Source organism: Aulostomus chinensis, chromosome 18 (genome assembly GCF_037954235.1).
Source record: "Aulostomus chinensis isolate RoL2024-O1b breed Wild chromosome 18, RoL_Achi_v1.0, whole genome shotgun sequence".
NCBI lineage: Eukaryota > Metazoa > Chordata > Actinopteri > Syngnathiformes > Aulostomidae > Aulostomus > Aulostomus chinensis.
Genome location: NC_141337.1, coordinates 11,818,178 through 11,831,063, shown reverse-complemented (window position 1 = coordinate 11,831,063; position 12,886 = coordinate 11,818,178). Strand labels below are relative to the sequence as shown.

At 42.8% G+C, this 12,886-nt stretch overlaps 1 protein-coding gene across 7 annotated transcripts in view; it reads left to right on the top strand.

Moving 5' to 3' along the window:
• The first annotated feature begins 799 nt into the window (after window positions 1-799).
• Window positions 800-12,886, top strand: part of grid2ipa (glutamate receptor, ionotropic, delta 2 (Grid2) interacting protein, a) — a 29,495-nt gene continuing 17,408 nt past the window's right edge. For 5 of the 7 annotated variants that reach the window (XM_086184974.1, XM_086184976.1, XM_086184975.1 and 2 more), the window contains exons 1-4: window positions 800-1,210; window positions 2,941-3,194; window positions 3,274-3,606; window positions 3,683-3,837. In XM_086184974.1, coding sequence (XP_086041100.1) covers window positions 1,129-1,210; window positions 2,941-3,194; window positions 3,274-3,606; window positions 3,683-3,837 — 824 coding nt within the window. In that variant the 5' untranslated portion in view covers window positions 800-1,128. Of the gene's footprint in view, window positions 1,211-2,940; window positions 3,195-3,273; window positions 3,607-3,682; window positions 3,838-4,903; window positions 5,258-8,754; window positions 8,848-12,886 lie in introns of those variants that run through there. The other 2 variants (XM_086184979.1, XM_086184978.1) reach the window with 2 other exon arrangements.

Genomic DNA, 12,886 nt, shown 5'->3' with positions numbered 1-12,886 from the left:
ATCCTGAATAAAATTTGATATCAGGGGATTTATGAATAATTTAAAGTTTTGTGTTAAGCACCCTTAAGATAAGTTTAACAGTCACAACCTCACAAGATTCCTAAGGTCATGAAAAACTGGGAGAGTTGAGTTCGAAAATTGTTTTCAGGCATGGAAATGTTTTAAGAAAAAAACAGTCCTGTGTGTGATGTCACTTCCTGCCTGAGCCTGTGCTATTCTAACCAGAGATAAAACTGACTTGACATGTATATGATAACTACTTTATTCAGTTAAGGAAAGTTGTTTTTTGTAAGGTTTTCCACATGGACCCCTTTAGTGAAAGTCCTGCTGGTGCTGCTTTAGATCACATGTTGGTGACTGTGGGAATTCATTTCTACCCTAAGTTTGTAACAGCTGACTTACACACCTTAAACACTGTATTTGGTGTGTGTGTGTGTGTGTGTGTGTGCGCACGTGTGTGTGTATATGTGTGTGTGTGTGCGCGCGCATGCGCGCACGCGTGTGTGTGTGTGTGTAACCTTGAGCATATCTGCAACCCTTAACTGGTGCTCCAGTGCTGAGGTTAACTCTATAGTCAGAGAAGTGTCCCTGGCTGGTACACACAGTTTCTGGGTCACTCTTCAGCCCTCTGAGAGGCCCCCATCCACATGAGCAACACAGGGAGATGGAGAGAGAGGAGAGAGATGGAGGGAAAGGTATTTATAGAAAAATGGGGCTTCGCAGTACCTTTTCTTGCAAAGAACCATTTCTGGACCAAGTGAGCGTGTCCCAGTTTCTGTGCATCACTCAGCCACAGGGTTTGGACTCAGGCTGAGGCTGGACCGCCTTGCCCAGGATGTAAAGCTTGACATCAAGACACTCTCCCCTCTCTTCCAGCCTCCCTCTCCTCAGCTTCATTCGGGTGGTTCTCTGATTGAGAACTGAGGAGGCACTGACCTGTACAACCCACAGATGTGACCTTTTTTAGCTATACTTGATTTACCAAGTTGGGTGGAGGATTTTGGAGCTAGTCAGCTCAGGTGAGGCGCAGCAAGGAGGTGTCCCTGGGCACTCTTTGGCTGCATCAGCCCCCAGGCTGGGGGTGGAGGGAGGCTGGCTGGAACGTGCCCTGCCGCAAGCCGGGCAAGGATGAGGCGTTTCCTGAGCAGAAAGGGCCGCTTCTCCCTGCGCCAGAGCAAGTCCGGGACCCGGAGTGCCTCTAAAGATTTCTGTAAGTCTGATTTACTGAATCATAATTTTAACATGATTTCCCTGAAGTGTTTGATGCGCTGGAGTTAAGAGAAACAGGAGAGCGAAAGAACAGCTGAGATGTGTATCTGGGTCGCAGGCTGGAGAGAAGAGGACAAAAAGAAGTGACAGTTATCTGAGCTGTGTCGGGGAGAGAGGAGATGATGAGCTACAGATTGATGTGACTCCAAGCTTCTGTGGCTCTTTTGGATTTTCTGTTTTATTCACCCAGTCACATCTCACCCTGAATACTTAAGCAAGATCAGATTTTTTTTTTTTTGTTCACTTTTGCATTCAAGCTGACATTTATACTGCGTAGACTTTTATTTCCTCACTTCTCAAGCACTTTTTTTTTGCTTTCTGTCTCTTATTTAGTGTTTCTCTAGTATTTTGGATCTTGCTCCATCTTTTCTTTGCCTTTGATCTTTTCCACACACAAAAAAAAGAAGAAAAACAGCGGTTTAGAGCGCGGCTGGTTTGATGGATGACGGTTCGCGTTGGTTTGCTCTGTTCCACTTCCAGTGTCAAGTTCTACCTCCTCATTTTGTATCTCTGGGTTATGCTGTCATATGGTAAGACTTAATTAAGATCATTTTCTCAATGAGAGTGGCAGCACCAACTCGACTTGGGGCTAAAGCTCATCCTTAAATGAATTCACATTTTAGTTGTAAAACCTCAAGTAATCTTAAAGAGCTTAGTAATCTGTATAGAAAATATTAAAAGAGATAGATGCCACATGTACTGAATGGAGTGTTAAGGAAAGAACACGATGAAGGATTGCAGATAAATGGATCAAACAGACTGGACCTGAGCCACATGACCTCATGTCACCACGGAAACCTGGAAAGGGGACAGACATATACATTTAGGAAAATAAGATGAAACAAAACAGAATTTATTTTCACTTCATTATACAGAATGTGTAGAATATATTGGGTGTATCCAGATGACTTATGGAGTGTAGTGAATCCGTTGGGACATTTTCTGCATCGGTGGAATGAGGCCAGTGTCCAGGGGACCAGCGGTGGACATCACTCTGGGCTATAGATACCAGCTGTCAAATAACCTCCTCCACTCTGTTTCCTTATTTTACTGCCATTTAGCTCACAGGAGGCTTTTGGCATAAATAGGCTATCAGACATGATTTGTGCGGTTATATACTTGTGACTTTATTAAATGGACCAGTGTCCCTGCAGCTACAGGGAGACAGCTCCACCACTGAGTTGGCCTATTTAAACCAAACGGACCATCTGACCTCCATTTCCCAGCTCACTCTGCTCTGATGGATGAAAAGCTTGTGTAGCGTTGATGTATTTCCGCCCCAGAAAGACGGGGATTCTCTACATTTTCTTTTTTTTTGTGTGTGCAATGAAAACGATTGCGTTTATTGAGCTCTGCAAATTGGTTCAACCCAAATAGCATTATTTTTTTCCACAAACCGACTAACAAAAGAAAAACTCGTTGCCTCAGGAAGCTGCTTGAATTAAAAATGTATTAAATAGAAAATATATCCCAAAAATATGAATGATTATAGTCTGCAAGTCACACAAGATTTAAAGTTTAAATTCAACATAATTCACAAATTTTCACAAAAGTGATGACAGAACCATAGTGTTTTCTAGAAAATTAGCCTCCACGCTAATAACTTTTTGACATTTGTAGCTTAACTTTTTGTCTTTAGCTACCAACTTTGTCCTACTGTGCATTCTCCAGTCCTCGGGCTCCCAGCCACCAATCAGAACTGGCCAGAGGCTTTTGGCTTCCGGCTGGGTGGCACTGGTCCCAGCTACATCCTGTCTGTGGTGGAGGGCAGCAGTGCTTTCCTGGCGGGCCTGCAGCCTGGGGATCAAGTGGTGGATATCGAGGGCCAGGATGTAACCAACCTCAGCACTCCTGCACTGATCGCCCTGGCCCAGACCCTTAAAACGGTGCCACCCAGCATTGGAGTGGTATCACGGATTGAACAGGTCAGATGACACCTAGTAAAGCCAGATCACCCATTAATCTCTGATGACATTACCCTAACCATTCTTTCCCCTTTCTCAGATTGACATCACTCCCAGCCCTGATGGCCGTTTCGGCTTCACCATTGTGGGAGACAGCCCTCTGATGGTGGAGGACTGCATGCCTAATGGTCCGGCTGGTCGTAGCGGTCTCAAGGCCGGTGATTATGTCATGGAGGTCAACGGCATCCCTGTGAAACATCATGAAACTGCTGCAGCCATGATCAAAGCAGCCCAAGGTCGGCCTCTACGTCTAGGCGTGCTCAGTATGGCCCGCCGACCCAAACGACTGAGCAGCAGCATGAGGGTGCTGTCACAGAGTGGGGACAGCGTCAGAGAGAGCCGTGCCCACAAGGCCATGGAGTTCAACAAGAAGGTGGGTGTGACATCATGTGGTGGCGTGAGTGATGATCAAATTATCGGTAATCACAATAAATGCATCGGCCCATCAGGTGGAGGACGTTCTTGGAGAGGAACCAGATGTGAAGGAACATCTCTTTGATGTGCTGAAGCAGTACGCCGCTGAGAGGGATGTGGAGACTCTGGCCGAGGCGCTGCCGGACATCCTGATAACAGAGGAGCATCAGCAGCTGATTGACAGCGTCAGGTAGCCAATCATTTCTGATCAAAAACATCTGATGGGTGTGTTTTGTTCCAGGTCTCCCAGCCCCTCTCATGGGCTGGTTAAAGAGTCTGATACACTTGAATTTCTCATCTTCACTCTGTCATAGGCTTCCCTGCTACCTGTCACTGCCACTGATATAATGAGCACAGTGGATTCATGTTTTAGCCTGCAGGAATGTTTCCAGACTGAACTCTGAAAGAATAGACGCACTTGTGAATTTGGAGCTGCATTATTTGCAAGAATAGCCTTTTATGTGATGGAACGCCTAATCCAATTACAAGGATCTGTGATATGATACATTCGTTCTTTATCGTTACCCAAGCAGGTTGACACCCAAGTTCATATCAGATGGGCTTAGACCAGTGTTTTTGATTTGTTTGATTTACATGGGATAAAACAACAACAACTCAATCTCACAATAACAAAGATACGCTAATTATGCATCTGAGAGCATCACATAAATCTGCAATTTTTTAAAAATATTTTACAAATAAAGCTATCTTTTCCATGAAGGTTCATACCCCCCCCCCCCCAAAGAAAATGTGCAAAAATACTTGCAGTGTCAGAGAAAAGTGAGGAATGTGGCCCTCTGACAAGTTTCATGTCATAATTTGTGAGAAATTTATAAAAAATGTCTGGATCTGCCCCAAAAATGATTATCATTGTCCCAGGCTAAAACTGATCTCGTAGTTTTGGTGTCATCCTCCCGTCCCTGTGTAGATGAGGCCCTGGTTTTGTTGACCTTTTCTTCTTTTTGGAGAACGTTTATAAAAGTAAAGGAAGTCTTAAGCGTCTCTGAGATCTTACGTGATGGAGGAGGGGAGCTGCACGCAATCAGTTTTTAAAAACGTCTTATTCGGCCATTTACAGTAAAATGTGATCAAACACACACACACACACACACACACACACACACACACACACACACACACACACATACATACATCAAGAGCACATATGACTGTCAGCACTGACTGCTGCCCCTCTAGTCTCTTTGTCTTGTCTCTCCTTCCTCCTCAGTATTGATCGGAAATCCAAACCAACAAACACAATAACTCTGCAGACATTTGCATTTTTTATCAAATACCCCCCCACTCCTCTCTCTCTGTCTCTCTTCCTCTCTCTCTCTCTTCCTTGCCCATTTATCTCTCTCTGTCAGCTGCGATGCTCTTTGATACGCGCACCATTTTTTGTATTTTTTTTATTTTTTGGTGGATCACATCACTAGATCCTCTTTATTCCCTCCTCTTCACACAGCTGCTCCAGCCAGTTTGCTGCTGGTGGCTGAGACATGCACACATACGACAACAGAAAAACATGCACGCAGCACTTTCTCTCATACATGCACGGGCTCCTATCTTTGAAGTTCTGTGCTGGAGGAAATAATGAACTGCTGCCTCAGGTGAGTACTAGAAAAAACAATTTTGGCACTGTACATTTACACGCAGCACGTAAATGCTCATCAGGTTTGGTGTCAAAGAATTTTCCGGCTATTTCGAAAGCTGTCAACAACAGCACTTAATTAGCCATTTGTTTTTCCCAGTGACTTATTTTGGGTGAGTAATCTCCCCCACGGCTAGAAAAACAAAGCTGCTGTCCAGTTATCTCAGTTTTTTCCAACACAGCTGTCTGTGACACAGCCTTGATGGCGCGTTTCCTTCTTTACCTGAAAAATGCTTTGTAATGTTTGTTTTGCACATTAATTATGCATTAGCGTCATCCACAGAGGACAGAGGACTGAAACCATCACCATTATTCCATGACAGAGTACAGTAACACTCCCAATATGGGTCAGAATGTATCATTTGGCTTTTTTTACCCATAATTCCACCCAGAAGTGTCACAGCTACTGCCTTCTGAACTCGAGAAACTTTGACAAGTAGAATTTTTCCCTCTGATTATTTTAATTAAGCACTGTCTGTTTTAATTTGTGCAACTTCGAGTTCATTTTCCTCAGTTAGGCAGTGCAAATCTTATAGGAAAGAGCTAAAATATTTGGAGTAGCTTGTGATGCACTCAGCAGAACGATTATGTTTCTGCGGTGAGAAGTTTTGCTTCCAGGTTGTTCATGAGCAATGCCTCATCGGTGTAATTAGCTGCTGCTGCTGCTGCTGCTGCTGGCATCCACTAGTTTGGGGCATTTGAAGTAAATATGCAATGTGGAAGTGCATTTCTTAGCGGCCATGCTTTGGTTCCTCTAGGGTTGAATGCTAGTTGGTTCATTCCACCGATTCCACCCACAGTAAAATACCACACTAACTGCTGGATGGGTTACAACTGAAGAAGTAAAGACATTAGCGGTTCCCTCGTCGGTTGGCCGTGTCGTCCTGCAGGATGCCACTGTGATTTCTTGACTTTTCGTCCTTTGCTACTAACCATTCCATTCACTGGCACTTAACTTGCATAAAATTTTCATTTCCATTGTCAAAGAATCAGTTCAAACTTTCTAATATCCAGGTGTGACACTAACATCAGCTCCAGGTGCATCAGGTGTCTCACGCGCTCTGCAGATTTTAGATGTATTTTCCAGGTGTTGCCTCAGTTTGGATGTGTTGCCTCAGAGCGTTGTCTACGGTAACTTTTGAAGAGTCCAACCAGGTTTTTTGTTTTTTTTCAATTCGCTGTTGCCTTGAGTGTTGGGCTTCAACATGTTGCAGCGGTAACATCACATTGTGTTGTCCTACCTTCCTCCCGCATTTACTTTACTCCCTTTACACTGTCATCGGTGCTCGGTTCCAGCGATAAGCTTTGGTCAGTACCCTAAAAGGTACAGAGGTTGTCACAATCTGTGCTTTTTCAAATCAGTTCCATTGTGCATTGTTACAGCCCCGCATAGCTTCAGTCTCTTTGTCTTGGTGAAGTGAAAGTAACACTTCACACAGAAATTATATTTTACCTTTCAAGTACTCATTAATACTTGTCTTGAGCTCACAAAAACTTTTTCTCTCCTGCGTAACTTCTTTTTGACTCCAGAATGCAGAAAGTGCCAGCCAAGTATATATAGCTTGAAGCAAATGACGATTTACAGCGAACAACAGCAAACCTGCCCTGAAATATCAGCTTATACACTCGCAGGCAGTACAATGCACATCTTCGTTGTCCAGCCGAATGTTCACTAATCCACAAACGCTTTGATTTGAGCTAAGAACAGAGAGCAGAACAGCAATGAGAAAAGTTTCAGTCTGTTTTTAGCTCTAATTGAAGTCTTTAATGCTTACCAAGCCTACGGCTGTATGTGAAGAGACATGGATTATACCACATGATGCAACTGAGAGTTTGTAAATGGACAAGTTTGTGCAGTTTTGCTCGTGTTAGCTGTCAGTCAACGTTAGCTTCAAGCTAAAAATACGTGGCTGGCTCTCTATATTCTGAAGTCACAAAGAAGCGATGCAGGTGGGGGAAAACACCTATTTGTGAGTACTTGAAGAACGAAGTACAATTTTTGAGTGGAAATACTCCTTGTGACACTGATATTTATTTATATATATATATATATATATATATATACATATATATATGTATATATATATACATATATATATATATGTATATATATATATAATGAGTGATATGAACCATTGTGGGTCTAACTTCATTGCAAGAGCATCACAACAAAATATAAAGTGAGCTCTTACTTGACACATTTGTAAGGATCGTGGAGATTTATTCACTTGACGTCCATTCCCGATATTTCTGTCTTCCTTACACTTCAATTATTGTCACTTCCTGTGACAAGCACACTCTTTACCTCAGCTGGATAATTAGACGTCATGTGCCAGTGGACGTCAGGTGTTGCTTAACTGTATCGTTATTTCTACTACAGGCCTTGTAAAACTTGACCAGCTGCCTCAGTCTGCCTCTGTCCCCTCGCCGATTTGCCTCGGCCTCCCACAGGATGTGTTCTATTTTTAAGCAGCCTACTTCTTTTAATAAATTCTCTCTCAGGTTTCTGACGCACTTGCTAGTGACAACTCTTAAATGGCTCTGAAACCCATGGGTTAGCGAAGGCATGAAAGTTATACAGAACAATGTGTAACCGCTGTCACTAGAGATAATCTTAGAACTCCTATTATTATTTAGTTTGATGCGTGGTGTAATTTAGTGTCCTTTTGTGACTTGTGTGTAGACTTCAAAGCTGTGAGTGACTGATGATGCAGTGCAGGTTTCTTGAGTGTTTCTATGTTGAGAGACAAATGATTGACAGATTGTTGTGGGATTATGTCTATATGATTATATCTATATGTCATATAGAAAGAAATGACAAGTGGGAACGCTGCAAGTGAGGATAAATCCCACACACCAAAAGACTGTCAAAGTGTGTGTGCAGTTACGCACTTTAATTGTTCTCACACGCCCGCACACACTCACACACAACCATTGTGCTGACCCGCCTTTGAAATTCCACTGGGACGCTCCTCTCGTCTCCAATTTCCTCCTCTCTCCTTCCTCACTTACTCCTCTGTTCATGTCTTTCCTTCCTCCTCCACTGAGGGAAGAGATATTCACTCGCCACCTTTTTACAGCAGAGTGATGAACGACTCCAGGATTATCTTTTAACTGTGCCTGAGACCACGAGGCGACCTTGACCCTGACCTCTGGGAAACAGAAGAAGAAGAAGAAGAGGGCGATAAAGGATGGGAATCCAAGAGGAGGTCTACCCTGAGGATGAAGTTGGAAAACAGCTGATGATGCTGCATGGTGATGTTTTAGAGGTGTGGTGGGATGTGAGCCACAGCCCGTCATACAGTTCACTCCCTCTCCTTCTGCATCTGGCTGCTTTCCGAGCCTGCAGCGAGCACATTTGAGATCCAGGACACCTTATTACTCATCTTACTCCTCTCTCCTCTTTGTCCGGGAGAGTTGTTTGTTCAAACCATATGGGGACTCACCGAGATAGAGGGGAGGCATTTGCATTGCTTAACTGAGCTCAGGCGCTTCCTCAAAGCCCCGAAGAGCCATGGGAAGGGATAGGAGCCTTTCCAGACACTTTCGGTACGGCACTTTTGCTTTGATCTCAGCAGTGTTCACTCTGCTTTGTACCGTTTGTGCTGACTTGTACGTGTGAGTTTCTGAAGCATTGTTGTGCAGCTTCTTTCTGTGTTCCTTATTGAGGTTTGTATTGATGATTATTTTACAATTTTCTGTCAGCGTGCTGCATCACAAAACACGGAAATCTGTGCTGTGACTCCAGCATGTGAAACATGGTGCTTGATTCTTGCAAAAGTTTGTTCAGAAATCGTTTTTTGATGTCTGACTCCAAACAGCTTCTGATAACTTTTTCTTCATTTTGCTTCTGTGGTGTTTTAATTGCAGTCTTCTCTCTGACTGTTTGTACGCGCGGCCCAGCTGTCAACCTGGCAGATCACGAGTGCGTCTGATAACAATGCCTCTCACAATGAGTTTCCCTACTGATTGCCGTTGTCAGTCATCCCTCTATGTGCACTGGTATCCTTGAGCCACCCCGCCTTCAGACCCAATTATAGACTCCTCTTGGCCTCCTTCTAATTGAGGGCATCCTAAGGCCTACATCCTAACTTCAGTGGAGGAAACTGCAAAGTTTAGACTCAGTGGTATCAGCAGAGGTGAAATATTCTTTAATTTATATCAGAAAATGACAAACGGTTGAGTGGAGTTGAAGGCAAAGCGGGTTTATTTGCAACGCCTCTGAGACAGCTCTTCACTGCGCATAGGAATACAAGCATATCAAGCATTAAAAAGACAATAAAGGAGACGTTTACATTTGCAATTTACGATTACAATGATATTTATTGAGAACAAAAAAAAACAGAATTGAGTAAATGCATGGTTAATGGGTAAAAATCCCTATTTTACCTGGGCCTACCATGTAAACTTCAGGAATTCAAGTTGTTCCACAGGTGGAGAGCATCGTAACTAAAAACTGCATCACCTTGTTTGGTTCTGATTCTGTGAACACTGAGTAAACCTGCCCCTTGTAACCGGAGGGGTCTGAAGGATCAGAGCTTTAAGAACCGGTTTAATGTGCTCCACTTTCTTTGTGTTGGTAAATGTGGGAGAAGCATTGTGGACCAGCTGCAGCCGTCTGACTGACTTCTCTCTAAGGTGCTGTAGGTAGCAGAATTTGTAATTGTCTTGAAATGTAGCCTCATTATTATACCAGGATTTCTAGTTTGCGTGTCAAGCTGAGCTCTCGCTTTTAATCATTTTTCACCCTTGAAGGTGGAAAATGTGCACGTGACTGTCACAAAATCCCAGTAAATGGCCTGGTTCTGTTTGGTTCTCCCAATCCGCTGCTTTTCTGAGCATCCATGGTGATGTATGAGTGTTTAGGAAAGTTTTGCGCCCTACATAGCCCGCAAGAACCCAATTGCAGTCCCAAATGGTACATGTTACATGACCCTGGCCTAGAAAGAGCTCCACTACTCCACTTTCTGTCTTTTCTGCTCTGTTTGGCTCTGTCAGCTTGTCATGTCTTTGTATCTAAGTTCTGCCATCTTTCATATCATCACTTTAGGCTGCATATCACTCAACTTCTGTCCTTTTTTTCACTTCTTTACCCCAAACTCAGCTTTCTGGGGTGTACGTTTACTGAATATAAATCTTTTCTTTTTCTCCAACAACGCTCGAGACAGCAGTACAAAGTGCTGATGTCACAGACGAGCACTTCTTTGACTCCCAGAGGAGTATTTGTTTTATTCTTGCATGAATATGCCATACAGTAATCAGTGTCACCTGCATACTTAATTTGTTTTTAATGCTGCTTTATATTCTTTTTTTTAATAGTGGCTGGGTTGCTTTTGATCTCAACAATCTTCATTAATGACTAATCTCACCAATTCATCAGATGAAGGTCCTTGTTCTGGCTAAAGATTATGTATTTTGCCTGACGATCTGAGACCCAAATAAAATCTTTTCTCTGTTATCACATTGGCAAAGAAATTACATTTTAATGTTTAACAGGCTGTTACTTTGGATTCATACAACTACTTTAATATCAGTTTAGTTTTCCATTCCTTTTCCGTTGATGTACTGATTCAAATATCAGCTAAAGGGCACTTGGACAGGACACACCCTCAACGTGGTGACATGACTTCATCAGGTTCCAAATCGACTCCAAAATCCTTAACCTACTCTCTACTATCCTATTACATTTTTTTAATCAAAATTCATCAACAACTTTTTGAGATACCCTGCTAACAGACTGTCAAACAAACAATGATGGTGTTCACATTATCTCCTTGGTGGAGGAAATTTAATCAGATAGATATGTGGTTGTGCAATATAATCACAGCTATCATGGTTTTTTTGTTTTATTTTGCTTTTGTTTGATGGGTCTGGGTCAGTGAATAAAAGTGGACCCACAAATGATACCTGAGGAACACCATATTATGGGCTCTCTGGTTGGACTTGGAAATGCCGTATTGTTCTGAATATGAAACAATGCTTTTTTCTTGGAAATGTATCTGAAAAGCTATATTGTCGTATATTCAGAACAGTACGGTAGTTGTGAAAAATGTAGCATGCTGAAAGCCCTTGGTGTGAGTAGTCATGCACAGATCTGTAAAAACTTTGTGCCGGCACTGATGCTTACTATAAACGTTTGGTCTGATAGATGATGCCAAAATGTTGGTCATGTGTTTGAAAAGAATTATTTTGGGCTCCACCTGGACATACCTCATGCTTAATCTCATTATTATGACTGGTGATCTGGAGCCGCAGAATTTGTGTGTGTGCTAAGATGCTAACGGTTACTGTTTCCTCTTACTGAGCAATAATTGGCAGCTAAGGGTCATTTCTGGGACAGTTACGTTGAACATCTTGTTATCAAAAGTGCAAATAAACATGTTTCCCAAAAGCCTGATTTGCTGTATGAAGAGCATGTTTGTAGAATTGATAACTGTGAGTACTTGAGTTAAGTCCTGCTTATCTTTTGACTTACAAAACCACATGAAGCGACACAGACCAGGTTTGGACAGGGTCTCCGTTTTAACTCACCGACTGAGAGGGTGTGCTGGTGCTTGTTCTATCGGTGGAGTCAAAGAACTGTGAGTTTAAATGGCTGTTTGGGGGTTAAAGCAAGGGAATAATGTAAATCAAGGGCATGTGCACTGTAAATGGGTATTCCTTATTCTTCTCTCTGGGAGACACTCAAACCAGTTAATTGGGGACAAATGCAGCGTCCTCAATTGGTGTAATGATGATTTTTGTGTCAGTGGTTTTAATTAGGCAAATAGTGGTGAGTATCCAAGAAATTAATGTACTGTAAATCAGAATATTGTCAAGGAGAGAAATCTCTCGTGGGACTAAACCTCTTAACTTCCCTCAACTTTAGATTATCAGAACCCAGTGAGGAGGCAGCTCAGCGTTGACGTCGCTATTCGAGCCTCCAAACATGTTTTCATATACACAAAGGAACTGTGCATAGCTTTGAAAACTGCAGCACTGAGCCTTCGTCTCGGCAGGGACGTTTGAGTATGTGCTATGTGTCTGAATGCTCAGTGGAACTACTGCACAGAAACCCCAAAGTATTTGTCTCTCCACTGCACACTGAAACCACCCGGGAGATTCATGATGGATCGAGACAGCGAGGTTTTATGTTGTTGATGATGGCCACTGCAGCATCGTTTTGTAGTAGAGACATGGTTGAAGATATGGAAAAGAGAAAAGGGATGAATTAGGTGTGAGATGTAGATTTGTTTCAGTATATATGTGTGTGTTGTGTGCGTGTGTTGTGTGTTTCACAGATAAAAGAGAGGAACGGGAAGAAAGTGTCCTATATTTAAAGGCAAATGCACCCTAAAACACTTTGCATTTATTGGCGATGTTTCTTGCATTTCTGGGTCAAATCTCTTGTCTTGTAATGTGTTTCTTCTTTCAGATAATTAGGGAGATATGAAGCAAACGCAGTAGACAGCTCTCTGATATGTCAAAGAGAGAAAGCTGTTTTCCTCACTATTGGGTGCTGATTTTGAAGCCAGAGATCTGTCATTTCCAGCGAGCTTCACACAGCTCAGCGTCCTCTCGGGTGGCTGATTCAGACGCGTCTCTGCGC